This window comes from Musca vetustissima, unplaced genomic scaffold (genome assembly GCF_032173495.1).
Source record: "Musca vetustissima isolate MV318-11 ecotype Yass unplaced genomic scaffold, APGP_CSIRO_Mvet_v1 utg3678, whole genome shotgun sequence".
Classification (NCBI taxonomy): domain Eukaryota; kingdom Metazoa; phylum Arthropoda; class Insecta; order Diptera; family Muscidae; genus Musca; species Musca vetustissima.
Window position 1 is genome coordinate 829,519 of NW_026878205.1, and position 13,254 is coordinate 842,772.

The window sequence follows — 13,254 nt, forward strand, 5'->3', positions numbered from 1 at the left end:
GTATCATTTGTGAATACATTATTCTTTATTTTTTTTTAAATAAGTTTACGGTAGACTAAAGAATATTATATAATTTTAACATTTGCGGTAAGATTTAAGACCTTTGAAGCTGTTATAGTTTTGTAAGACGAAATAAAATACATACGAGAACAGTGTAATGTGCCGAAGAATTATGTTGCCGTGCGGCATAAATCCTTATATAAATATACACAGCAATATGTTCTCTGTTGTAATAACGATACACACTAGAATAAATGTATAATAATAATTAATAATAAATTTTGGATTTTCAATGCATATCTTTTGTTGGTGTCTTCTCTGTCCATCTTGATGGCTTAAGTGTGTTGTTTGCAATTTCAAAACCATTAGGAAACTTCTTTCTTCCAATGTAGCTATGTGTTTTGTTGATTTTTATCCAATTTTGTATGTGTAGATAATGTACTTGTAGATGTGTTTCTTTTGGGTTTGATGTTTTTTTTTTTGTTTTCGAAGAATCAGCCAGCTCAAAGCAATAATACTTGACGAAACTGAACGAACCACTTGGATTTATGTATTGTATTTACATAAAATGCATAATATATATGTATATATAAAAATATCGTGCTCTCCTCTATATATAATATATGTTTGTATGTTCATAATGACCTGTTAAGTGTTACTTGAGCTATGGAATACGCTTAATCAAACATTCCGCCGCCTGAGCAGCATATGGTTTGCAGCATTTAATGCTTTATTTTATAGATGGCCGGTTAATCATCAATCATTGTCGTCATCAGTGTCCTTTCCATTATGGAATTATAGAGTCTCTGTCATATTGCATGCGGGCCTGCAGGAAACAGTACAGAATACCAGCTTGGGCCATAACATCTACCGTGCTGGCAGCCAATAGATCCTTCTGTTTGGTTTGTGTTGCACCCGGTCGTAGAAGTGTGGGGCCAAACACCATAGCCAAATTGTGTAGAGACATTTTGTTGTCGGCTTCCCGATTGTGAACTCTATAATAGCAAATTGGAATTTGTAAGTAGAAATGATCAGACTAGGAATTTTGGCCAGTATTACAGTACCTTATTAAATGATCTAAGATATGATTAATGGACGCCTTATTGGCTGGTGGCAACTCCTCAAAAATCACCAACAATTCTCTGATACGTTCTGCCTCGTTGTTATTCGTGAATTTGCTGAATGTTTCAAAGAATTTCGGATACAAAACATCTGTGAACAAAGCCTCGGGCAATTCGCGTAAATACGACTTTAGAATACCGGTTACCGAGTGAATGTCAACATCTTTCAATAACTGTTCGGCTTCGTATGCATCTGTCATAAAAATTGAAATATATAATAACATTTTTATAATTCTTTATTTAATTTACAACTTACTGGTTTCAAACGATTTTTTTAATTTGGCTAAATCGGAGGCGGAACCGCTAACCCGATAAATGCCAACTTCAGACATTCCCCGTTTCTCCACTTCTCGTATACAGGCACTTATTATAAATGGAATGTCACGTTTTTCCCGTCTAAAAAAAAAAACAATAACAAAAAATGAATATGTGTACAAATAGGGTTGGACATTTTCGGGCAACTCACTTCAGAACTTGTTGCATTTTTGCACCAAACAGTGCTCCCGGTTTCGAGGTAGGCACTCGCCTTAAAGTCACTTCACCAGGTACGAAATGTAGAAGAGTGTTTAGGACTAAGTTTTCGCCCAATTTGATGACACGGGCTTGTGGTGTTTCCTTCAACCAGCTGCGGCTCAACTGTAATGTGTTCGGAAATGTGAATTTGTTGCCGAACAAGTCTTACTACTTCGTTCAATGCCTTACCTTAAGCACGTGTTTTGATTTTAAAATGGGTCTATCCTGCACGGTGTATAGTAAAATACGAACATTTTGACTGCCTTCCAGCTCAACTACAAAACTTTCATTCCAAACAGGGTTTGTTGTACGGCAAATCATTTTCGTACCAGCCTTGCGGAAGTAATGACCATACGAATCGACTTCTATTATTATATAGGAATCGAGGGGTTGTTCCAGGCCCGTTAAGCTTTGCACCGTCATGTGTAGATCACCCACCAGTAAACTTTCATCGTTTGTATTGCGCATCAGATATGATCCCATTTCGGTCTTCATGCTCTTTTGCATGGCTACAATGAAGGCGTGAACCTCAAGGGCATTTATACTGCTGGCACCAGGAATATTACAAGTTTGCTGTGCGATTACGAAAACAAAAATTAAATTAACATTTATTAACACTGTGCATTGCCGAACGACATTACAAACCTGTAGACTAAGTATCGAATCTATCCACTGGGTCCTTTCAAAGTCGGAACTTAAGAAAAATGTAACCGTCTTATTTGTTGACTTATTGCCTATGCGAAACACTAAATTGGGCGATGCCAGCACTAATTGTGATTCCAAATCAGCCAATTTTCTGCGATACTTGTCGCCATAGCGAAGTCCGTTGGCCTTGCGAGATTTATCATCCGCCTTCTCCTCCATTAGCAGCTGATCTCGCACGGTACACGCTTGCGTTTTTAGCTGCAAAATATTTGGTGGACTAGATTCCTTAAGATCGGCACCGGCGTCGGTCTCCTCAAAGACGGCCACATCTTTCAGCGGAATAAACCACTTGAGTTCGTAGTCTATGCGGTCGCGACCGGAGGCCTTGTATTTGGCACATGCTATTACGTCATTGAACAGGAAGAGATGTCGCAGCTTACGATGCCCATCCACAAGTTCGACAATGAAGGAATTCTTCACCATACGGCGGAGATTCTTATTCGATTCGGTTGGCAACTTTTGATTGACCACATTGAATTGCTTGAGGAACTTGTGTATTGTGTCGTGTGCATGCCTAAGCGGATGATGATCGGGATGATTTGGAGGGGTACACTCAAGAAGATCGTTAAATACCAGGGCATTTATTTGCACACGGGCCACTGGCTTGTGCAACAGATCTTCCAGTGTCAGCGATTGCTCTGTCTGCAGGTTCAAGACAATTGTCGAAACTATCTTCTTGAACTGCGGATTATTGGCACTGCATTTCTTTACCGTTTCGATGGCTTGGTTGTAATTGTGCAAGAACGCACTATACAAATCAACCATTTCGGCTAGTCGCTTAAACGTTTCACCAATAAGCACATCGCCACCCTCGTGAGCTACAAGTGTTTTCAAATCGCTCAGAAATATCGAATGTGAATCATATAGCTTCTCGATCATGAAGAAAATTGTGTTCTCTTCCTCTTCTTTGATGACGGGCTGTGACGTGCCCAATGTTGCATGTATGGCCTTTTTGTACTATAAAAAATATATAATTAAATAAAATGTTGAAAGTTAAAATCATCAATTAATTTAATTTATAAATCAATGAAAAACATTTTTTTTGAAAAGAGGTTCTATATTCTGAATATTGCACATCATTCAAAGAATATTAACAAAATATGATCTTTATGATTTCATTAAATTCAATTCAAATTGTATACGACTACTTACTTGTATCATAGTATTTAAACACGCAACATATATTGTTTCACTCTGTATGATAATGTTTAGAATTGTCCTTATTTTATTGCCACGCTGATTGCCGGAAACCTGCAAGTTTTTTTAAATAATTAATTCCATTGATTTTCATACATCACTTATAGACAAACAAATTTGAACAACGAAATGCAAATAAAACACAGAAGACACAAAATGTATGTACCAAAATCCCACATTTATTTATTGATATTATGAGAAATATATATTTCGAAATGCAACAGTAAACTAAAATAGCAAATTATGAAATTAAAATGAAAAACCAACACCACAGATACATACGTAACAAACAAAATACATATATGTATGTCAACATGATAAATGGTGTATACTCACAAGTATTGCTGAAACAAGATTCTGTTCAGTTGTGTATTTGTGTTGTTTACGAAAACAAAAAATGTATTAGAAAAAAAGGAAAATATTTTTATGTTAGTTAATTATTCAAAAATAATGAGTTATTTTCATGAGGAGAATAATACGTTATGCATCGATTGTGAACAGCATCTGAGGGGATGGTCGGGTAAACATCATTACCCAAACTTGTATTGACACTTCAGTAGCCGTTCACAATCGAATCTAAACAGAGCAGTGAATGAAAGTAGTTTTTTTTTATATATAAAAACGATTGATTTAGTTTAAGAGCCCTGCATCAATAAAAAAAAATATATAGAACTGGTACTTGCCAAATCTATTCTTATTTTTAGTAAATTGTGTATGTAGAACAGAGTCATTTCCATATATTTGATATAAAATATTATTCATTGCTGAAAAATCAACAAATCTTTTTATAAAAATATTGGATATGAAAGTCCAGTCTTATGTATGCATTAATAAATGTGGTTGTCACTGTTGAATGGAATCATTCAATATTTGTAATTTATAGAGAATTGTTAGTTTCTTGAGTTCTACATATTAGTCATGAACTTGAACTTTTTAAACTCGTTTTATTGAAAATTTAATGAAATACGAATAGAATAGACTCTACATTAATATTTGTTCTATACGACCCCACAAGTATAAAATATCCACTGTAAGAATATTGACAATATATAAAAAAAAATTTAATACATTAGGTTTAAAAATGCTGTTAAAAATAACAACTGTATTCGCTTCCTAGTTGGAGCTAATATGAAAAAATAAGACAATTTATAATTAAACTCCTTTGAAAGATACATTTTTGATCAATCAAACTATACTTTATCGATCAAATTAATTGAAAACTTCATAACGACGTAAACTCACATACTTCCATTAGTTTTTAATTAAAAAAATAGTAAAATGTTCTAATGAAAATTCATGCAAATATTATTTCCTACCTTTCGAAGAACACCTGGAACTGGAGTATTGTGATCATCATGTGAAATAGTACGCATTATGGGCATACCATTTTCATATTCGCCATCACTATCCATTGAACTAGAACGGGTCTCATTATTTTGACTAAAATAGACACACAACCATTAGAATGCGTGATTAATTTTTATAAATCCCCAAATATTACTTTTTCTTCGTTACTTACTGTATAAAATAATCAATATTGACATAATTTGAAGATCGACCAGGAGATTCTGGATCTGTAACACTTGCTTGACTGCTTAAATGTGCATGTGAACTCATTGGAACAACGCTACCAGGCGTTGATAAATCGTCGCGACTAGATGAAGAGCCTGTACGTCCTGGCTTTATATAAACATATTCATCGTCCCCATTGTCTAGGGGTACAGTATCATATAAATGTTCCTGCTCACTATCTCCGGTCTGGTTAGCTCGGACACTTTCTGAACTTAATGACGAAACTGATTCATAGCTTTTAATCTGCAAATATTTACAAATGGTAATCGATTTGTGTATGTTCTCTAAATCAGTAGTAAACAAAATAAATACGTACAATTTCCGATATGCCCTGTGATGACAGAGACTCTTTAGATCCAACATTACGGCCTTGAGCTATTGATGATTCTGCATCCACCGGTTGTAAGGTTGATCTTGATTTTTTATCTAAACTGCCAGTTGATGCATTATCCGTAAGTTTGGCATTTTTATTTAGACTGCTTGTGGGCGATGTGCCAGCTGCGGTATAGCTTGTTGGTTTACTCTGTCGACTAATAGCAGGCGGACCACTTGTTTGTGCATTGCCGCTCGCTGTTCGCCCCAAACTACCAGTTGGACTGTGTGTGTAGCCTATCTCAGGCCGCTTAGTTTTTTCCAAACTTTCCGTTTTATTTATTTTATGACCCAATTCTTCAAGAAATTCGGAATTATTTATAAACTTGTTCAGTTCAGGCGTTGTCTTTCGATTTTGAGAGAATCCCTTACTTTCGCTCGATTCGGAAGATTTTGACCGCAGAATATCCGATGGCTTGACATTACGTTCTAGGGAATTAGCTGGGCTTTCTGAAGACGACAAATTTCCAGAATTGGAGGGCAAAGGTACAGAACTGCCAGCAAATATTGGATCACGTTTGGGAGAAGAGGAAAGTATTGAACCGGGAATTGTTGGGGGTTCGACTCGTCTGATAATTTTTGGCGGAGGACTGTAAAGGAGAACACACAATTTTAAAGTTTTGAGACGAGACACTTTCGGCGGAAAACCTTTTTCTCTTACCGTGGTGGCATTTTTTTCTTGTTGGCCTCTAATAATGCTGCGGCATTCGATGACGATGACATCGAAGGGGAAAGTGGCGGCGCAGAAGGTTTTCTTTCGAAACTGCTAAATGTAGATGTCATTTGATCGGGAACAATATCAGAACCTTGATCCATAGATAAGCATGGATTATTCTGATCCATGTTTATTTTGCTTTCCTTCACCTCAATAACCGTAACAAAATGTGATGTGTTTTTGGAAGATGATGATGTTGATCGATCGGATGCTGAGGATGATTTTTTGTTGGCTAAACTGCTGATGTCTGCCGTTGAATTATCCTCGTTCGATGCTATCGATGCGGCCAATTCACTAATACACTGGTGTAGTGCTCCATTTTTGCCATTGTCTTTTTCAGTGCCGATATCCTTGTCCTCTTTTTCGCGTTCTTCGCTGGATGTAGATGGAAGATTATTTTTGTCATTTTTACCACCAGATCCAGATGTATATTTATTATCGGTGTTTAATGATAGCCTATTACTTTGTTCCTTGCTAGCATTTTTAGATTCTCTTAGATTTAAGCTGGATTTCTGTAAAGCAAAATATATATTTAATGATGATTATTAAAAATTGAGAATATATCACAGAAAATAAAATGATTACGGGTATGATGGTTTCATTTTAAAAGAGCATCACTCTGATTTGTTGACATTTTTAGAATGGAATTAATAAACAATGTATGGGCAATGAATTCAATTGCAAGGGAAAAACAGATATATATTACACTATATTTATTTAGATTTCTGATGACACATTTATAATGAAGAAGCAATTATAATATATTGGCGCTTTACAATATTTCTAATGTTTAATGTTGTAAATGTTAAATGTCTCCTGGAAATAGAGAATAATTTGCCAATTGTATTTATATAAATTATTTCCACAATATTACTATTTCATATCATCGTATTATTCCGTTCTTAACTGATGACATTTTCCCATATACAGAAATAAATATTTTTTATTCTGCATTTTGATACGATTGCAGATGCGTATAGTCATAGAATTTAATTATAATCAAGAGTATATATATATAATGTGTGGGGTCTCCGCGGAAAATTTCGAGGTGTTACAAAAGTAATGACTTTATTTTTTTTTTCAATCGTTAAAAGGTTAAAAATCATACCCTGTTTGCATTGTTGGGGATATCAATTTTGTTGAATTGAGACAGATATTCACGATTTTCAGCAACAAAATATGTCTATAATTGTAATCATTTTGTTGAATTGAGACAGATATTCACGATTTTCAGCAACAAAATATGTCTATAATTGTAATCACTAAATCGACAAGTGCATGGGTAAACATTTACAAAATAATCCGACTGAAATTCCTAAACTAGACCTTTTTCCTCTTTACTAATGCAATCAAAGAGAACTTCGTGAATATTTCACTTTATATTTGTCTATTCACAGATTAGATTACACGCAAAGATCTCACAATATAGAATCGTATAAATTTTGTATTTGAGACACATTGAACTGCTGCTATAAAAAATTTTGTTTCATTAATTTGTAGTTGCTGTGCTATCCTTGAAATTAAATACCTATTTTCGTACACTATTAAATTACATGATCAATAATAATATCTCAGATATCAGCTACTTTGTTTTGTATTCCCTCCGCCTTTACATGACTCACGCACTATTGAATTTTAAATTGTGTTTGAAGACAGAATATCGAAATATGTATTTATATTCAATTGATTCGACCGACCGAGCGACAGACAGACAAGTGTTTGGTTGGTTGCTTACTTACTTGCCCACTGCTGTGAGCTGAATGCAAACGGTTTTAGGAAATGATAGCGAAAAATATTCTTCATTAAGTGTTCATTAACTCTGTGGCATATGAATAAAAATAAAATATAAGTGTAGATGAATGAATGGATGGATGTATGCATGTTCGTAACATAATGTCGGTAGACTTTACCCCGCGCCACAGTTTAAACTTCTCCTTAAACGAAGACATTTCGTCTGGTATTTTTTGCACTGGCCACTTTTTATGATTGATGTCGTCACTGGTGATTAGGATGTGCTGGTGCCACGTTCAGATTTTCTATATATACTTTCTATGGAGGCAGTGGAGTATATAGACACTATGCAACAGACACCACTAAACGATAAACACATTTTTTTAAGAAAGAAACTCTTTTTCTTTTCCAAACACAGACACACACAAAGGCACGAATTACTCCACCCTGTTGGTGTACATTTTATATTTGCAACAATATATTATGGGTGGATGGATAACTGGATCAATGACTTGGTTTGTTATTTGGTTTTAGCAATTTATATTTATGAAACACAAATTCGTCTAATTGCCGTCGAAGAAAATTTAAAACAAGAGACGACGATGCAAAGTATAGAACGACGTTTTCTTTAATTAATGACAGAAATTACGACTAATAAAGAGTGCGGGTAAACCCTACGAAGACATTGTATTAACTGAACAATTCATATTGTTCGCTTCGTTTCGTCGTGGTATGATGGTGGCTGAATAGTTCTATGTCGACGGAGAGAAGGAGGAGGGCAACTGAAAATGCAGATAACAGCAAATAAATGCAGCATAGAGCAAGGAATTTCGTAAAAAGGAATTACAAAATGAGAGAGATATAACAACTCCATGGAAAAGGGTGCAATTGGATGGATGGCCACTATGGACAGACGCCTCCTCTCGCATGGAACCGAGCTAAAAGAGTATGGGGAATCATCTCTCCCGTTTGATTTGGGAATGTACAAACCCATAGACAAATAGATTCATACACATGTACAAGTGTTTGTAGGATGACGATGATGGTGTTGTTGTGTGTTCCAGTCATATCTCGCGTCAACTGTTGTCCAAAAACGAAAAACCGAAAAGAGAAACGACGACTACGACAATTGAGATAAGATAAACAATTTTCTTTGCTTTTTTGTGTAATATTTTTATTATGATTATTATTGTAGTGCCTTGTTATTGTTTTCGTTGTTGTTGTTGTTTTATTTTTTGTAATTTGCTTTTTTCTTACTCTTTCGTTCGTATATTCGATTTTGTTGTACTCCTCCCACCACCCTCTTTTTGGGTGGAAAATATTAACGCCACAACAAAATAAAAAAACAACAACAATCATAAAAGTCACACAAGATAATGGTTGCAATAATTATTAATTGCCGTTACTGAACGCCTGGTAACTGAAGTTGCTAAACATTACCAGGTTATTGTGTTAACACATGCAACCTCATTAAATGATTCCGTCCTGATGGATCTATAGATACCACTGACATTTGAAGTCCGTTGCAATGTGTACGTTAAACATATTTGAATTTCATTTCAATATAATGTTGGGAATTCATCTTAATATGCACCTTTGCATTGGTATTTAATGTTACTTACAATGTCGATGTATTGTAGAGATTAGAAAATTTCATCTTAAAAATCTGACATCGGTTTCCGTTTTTTTCTAAAAATCGTTTAATTCTAAAAAACTTGGACCTTGATAGGAATTTATTTGTTATGAAAAGTCATAACAATATTTCATCTGTCATTGAAACTTTATCTGAAATGCCGCACTATTTTGTCAATCCAATATATTTCAACATTTAAATATTGTATTAATATTCAATACTGCCACAAAGATTGCAAAAATATAATCTAAATATTTTACGTTGCGATAATTGTTTTCACCTCGAGTGGTTTAAAAAGTCCGAATATATTTAGATGTGCTGTTCCAGTATTACAGTTATTATCTTCTTTGGTGTTTGTATTCATTATTTAAATATTTGAGGTAAGTAAACAATTAGTTTTTAAAAAATATTTGTTTCCTTACCGAGCATCGATCTCCGCTACTGTCTTCCCTTTCGCCACCACCGGACTGTTCTGAGTGATCACCAGAAACGGAAGACTTTGAACCATTATTTTCAGCATTTGTTGCCGCCTCGAACAAACTTGTAGGATCACCACCAGATTCCCGATATTTTTCCACATCGGAAAGCAATCGCTCCAAATATTCCACATATAATGTTTCTTGTTCCAATTCTTTGGTTAATTCAATTATTTTTGCTTTATGTCTTTCAAGGCTGGCACGAACATCCTGTTCCCAAGCATCGGATAGAGAACTCTGTGGGAAGCGTTCCATCCACAATCGTTGGAAGTCATTGAAAACACTCATGGTTTCTTTATCGGTTTGTTTTGACTTCTAGTCTCTTAAATTGCGAATTTCATTTGTTATAAATTATATTTCTAATAAATAAATGCTGTTTGGAGTTTTGATTTCCTTTTTCGTTTGTTAAAGACGTTTCTTTGTTTTTGTTTTGTTCTCGTTGGCTCAAAATAATAACAACGGCAGTAGCAACAACAAATCTCGCCTCTCTTTCTCTTTAAAATATATATCGCTCATACTCTCACTCTCACGAATCCTGATTCCTAATTACGCACCACCACCACCAATTTTATTCATTACCGATGGGATAGGATGCAGGATGCTTATCATAGATTATACGATTTTTGTTTTTTTTTTTTTTTTTTTGCTAACCCAAGAGATAGATGGCACAAAATGTTCTCTTTCCACACTGGGAAACGCGAAAAAAACACTATCATTAATATTTTATTAATATCACAATTATGATTTTATTTGTTGTTGTTGTTTCTATTGCCGTATTATAATATACATGGGCGAATTCACTACAAGGTCAACCGAAGCAAAAAGCCCAACTTTAAAGGATGTACGTAATGCAACAATAACAACAGCAGGCATACAATGCATCTACCCGTGCGTGTGGTACAAAATGAGCAAATACGTAAACGAACGAACGATGGATGCAAGGTACGCAAATCGTTTCGTTTCAAGCCAATTGCTTGTCTATTTCAAGCCACTTCATCAGCTTTGCAACACCACTCGCTGTCGAACAAAGTTAAAACACACAAACGAAAATAGTAGCAAGTTATGCACTTTCCAATTCGATTTTAGTTAGGGTTCAAGTGATGGTGGTGGTGGCGGAGTAAATAACTGGCACACCTTTCTTTTGAATTTTTGTTTTGTGTCGTTTCGTTCTGTAATGGTAGTGGTGTGTTGATTGATTTTTTACATTTACAATTATACATTGGTGCGCTGGTTCAACGCAGCATCTTTTTTACACGGCCACTTCACAAAAATTCACAACTGAAAATGCTTTTATTGTCGCACAGATTGAAGCTTAGTACATTTATTGTCTGAAAATAAGTAAACAGTGAATTCCTTTTTGAATTTTTTGCAATTAATTTCTAGTTTTTTTGACAATTTTTTTAAGAAAACACAGCACACATAGACTTTTTCTCGATTGTATATAATCGAATGGCGTAAAGAATCGACTTTGCATTTTTTGTCGATAATTACAGAAACAATCGACTAATGTGTCATCGAATTTAATCATCTTATGAATATTATCGATTACCATAAATACATAAAAAGACAATTCCGCAAGCTGAAAGGGGAAGGCACAATCAGCGCGCTACTCGTTTTTCATTTCACTACAAGACGTACCGCAGTTAATATATTTACATGATCAATAATAATATCTCAGATATCAGCTACTTTGTTTTGTATTCCCTCCGCCTTTACATGACTCACGCACTATTGAATTTTAAATTGTGTTTGAAGACAGAATATCGAAATATGTATTTACATTCAATTGATTCGACCGACCGAGCGACAGACAGACAAGTGTTTGGTTGGTTGCTTACTTACTTGCCCACTGCTGTGAGCTGAATGCAAACGGTTTTAGGAAATGATAGCGAAAAATATTCTTCATTAAGTGTTCATTAACTCTGTGGCATATGAATAAAAATAAAATATAAGTGTAGATGAATGAATGGATGGATGTATGCATGTTCGTAACATTATGAATATTATCGATTACCATAAATACATAAAAAGACAATTCCGCAAGCTGAAAGGGGAAGGCACAATCAGCGCGCTACTCGTTTTTCATTTCACTACAAGACGTACCGCAGTTAATATATTTTAATTCCAAGTACAACGCACATCAAATTGAAGCGTTGATCTTATCGCCACCTTGTGGTTGTCATATTGTCGAAGTAAAAATCAAATGGCCTGTTCCCGTATTGCATGAATCTACTACTTTTTATTACGGTGGCGAATTTTCCTTTATGATATCGAAGAAAATAGTAAAATCTAGTAGATTCTTGTAATACGGTAACATACCAATTATATCGAAGAAAATAGTAATATCTAGTAGCTTCTTCTAATGTAGAATGTACAAATTTTAGCTATGTTAACAATTTTTCCATTATAAAATCGAAAACTTATTAAGTTTCGGAACAGACCCACTATTTACAATTTGTTGTTCGTCGAAGAATTATACAGAAATATATTCAATGATATACGCAATAACACATAATGTTGGTCTGTTCCAGAATTGAAAGAATCTACTAATTTTTACTATAGTATGTTTAGGTTAGGTTAGGTTTGGGATGTACGGCTGTTGTAACAACCGTCCACTCGGAGACTATGTCCATTGTGATCATCCATTATGTATAGGTGTACCTATAAAGAGAGAGAAGAAAAGATAGTGGAAGAGTAGAGAGAGAGGTAGTCAGAATAGGAGGGAGCGGAAGCGGAAGAGACATTATTTTAGCCAAGTCAATTTTTTGACAAAGCCTAGAATTAGGTTAGGGTCTATTTTGGAGAAGAAGACTAGATTATCAATTTCATAACATCCAAACTGTTTATGTCTTCTGCTGATCAGCGATGGACATTTGCAAAGGATGTGCTCAATTGTTTCCACTTCTTCTTCATCCTCACATAGACGACAGTAATCCTCTCCACTGGAGTCCCACTTAGAAGTGAGAGATCTAACTTTGCAGTGACCAGTAATGATCCCCACAACGATCTTAATCTCCCTCTTGTTGTGATCCAGCAGCGAAGACGTTCTTTTATGAGAGAATTCTGGCCAGATAGATTTAGAGATTCTGCATGCAGGTTCCCTTAGCCATCTGTTGCCGACTACCTCGCAATAGAACGCACGGATTCTGCCAATGAAATAGCTAATAGGGGGTTTCACAGATCTCTCAATCAGAAGACTGGACGACTGTGACCCCCCTC

At 35.1% G+C, this 13,254-nt stretch overlaps 1 protein-coding gene across 2 annotated transcripts; it reads right to left on the minus strand.

Annotated features, from left to right (window-relative positions):
* Nucleotides 1-476: 476 nt before the first annotated feature.
* Nucleotides 477-10,338, minus strand: LOC133323008 (active breakpoint cluster region-related protein). 2 transcript variants are annotated; one of them, XM_061531963.1, is made up of 13 exons: nucleotides 9,982-10,338; nucleotides 6,142-6,707; nucleotides 5,425-6,070; nucleotides 5,056-5,351; nucleotides 4,853-4,976; nucleotides 3,873-3,893; nucleotides 3,492-3,590; nucleotides 2,280-3,296; nucleotides 1,824-2,207; nucleotides 1,588-1,757; nucleotides 1,378-1,517; nucleotides 1,065-1,314; nucleotides 477-995 (listed from the first exon to the last, which is right to left on the minus strand). In XM_061531963.1, the coding sequence occupies exons 1-13, from the start codon at nucleotides 10,321-10,323 to the stop codon at nucleotides 788-790; spliced, it is 4,263 nt and encodes a 1,420-aa protein (XP_061387947.1). In that variant the 5' UTR covers nucleotides 10,324-10,338; the 3' UTR covers nucleotides 477-787. The 2 variants fall into 2 exon arrangements, with proteins under 2 accessions (XP_061387947.1, XP_061387948.1); XM_061531964.1 differs by lacking the exons at nucleotides 477-995; nucleotides 1,065-1,314; nucleotides 1,378-1,517; nucleotides 3,873-3,893; nucleotides 9,982-10,338 and having other exon boundaries at nucleotides 1,584-1,757; nucleotides 6,142-6,386.
* Nucleotides 10,339-13,254: the final 2,916 nt, after the last annotated feature.

Bases quoted from the DNA above. Each gene is read 5' to 3' on its own strand.
- LOC133323008 (XM_061531963.1), bottom strand. From the start codon at position 10,323: ATGAGTGTTTTCAATGACTTCCAACGATTGTGGATGGAACGCTTCCCA. The intron at 4,977-5,055 runs GTAAGTAACGAA...TGTCTATTTTAG, and splicing joins AATATTGATTATTTTATACA to TCAAAATAATGAGACCCGTT. The intron at 996-1,064 runs GTACTGTAATAC...TTGCTATTATAG, and splicing joins ATCTTAGATCATTTAATAAG to AGTTCACAATCGGGAAGCCG.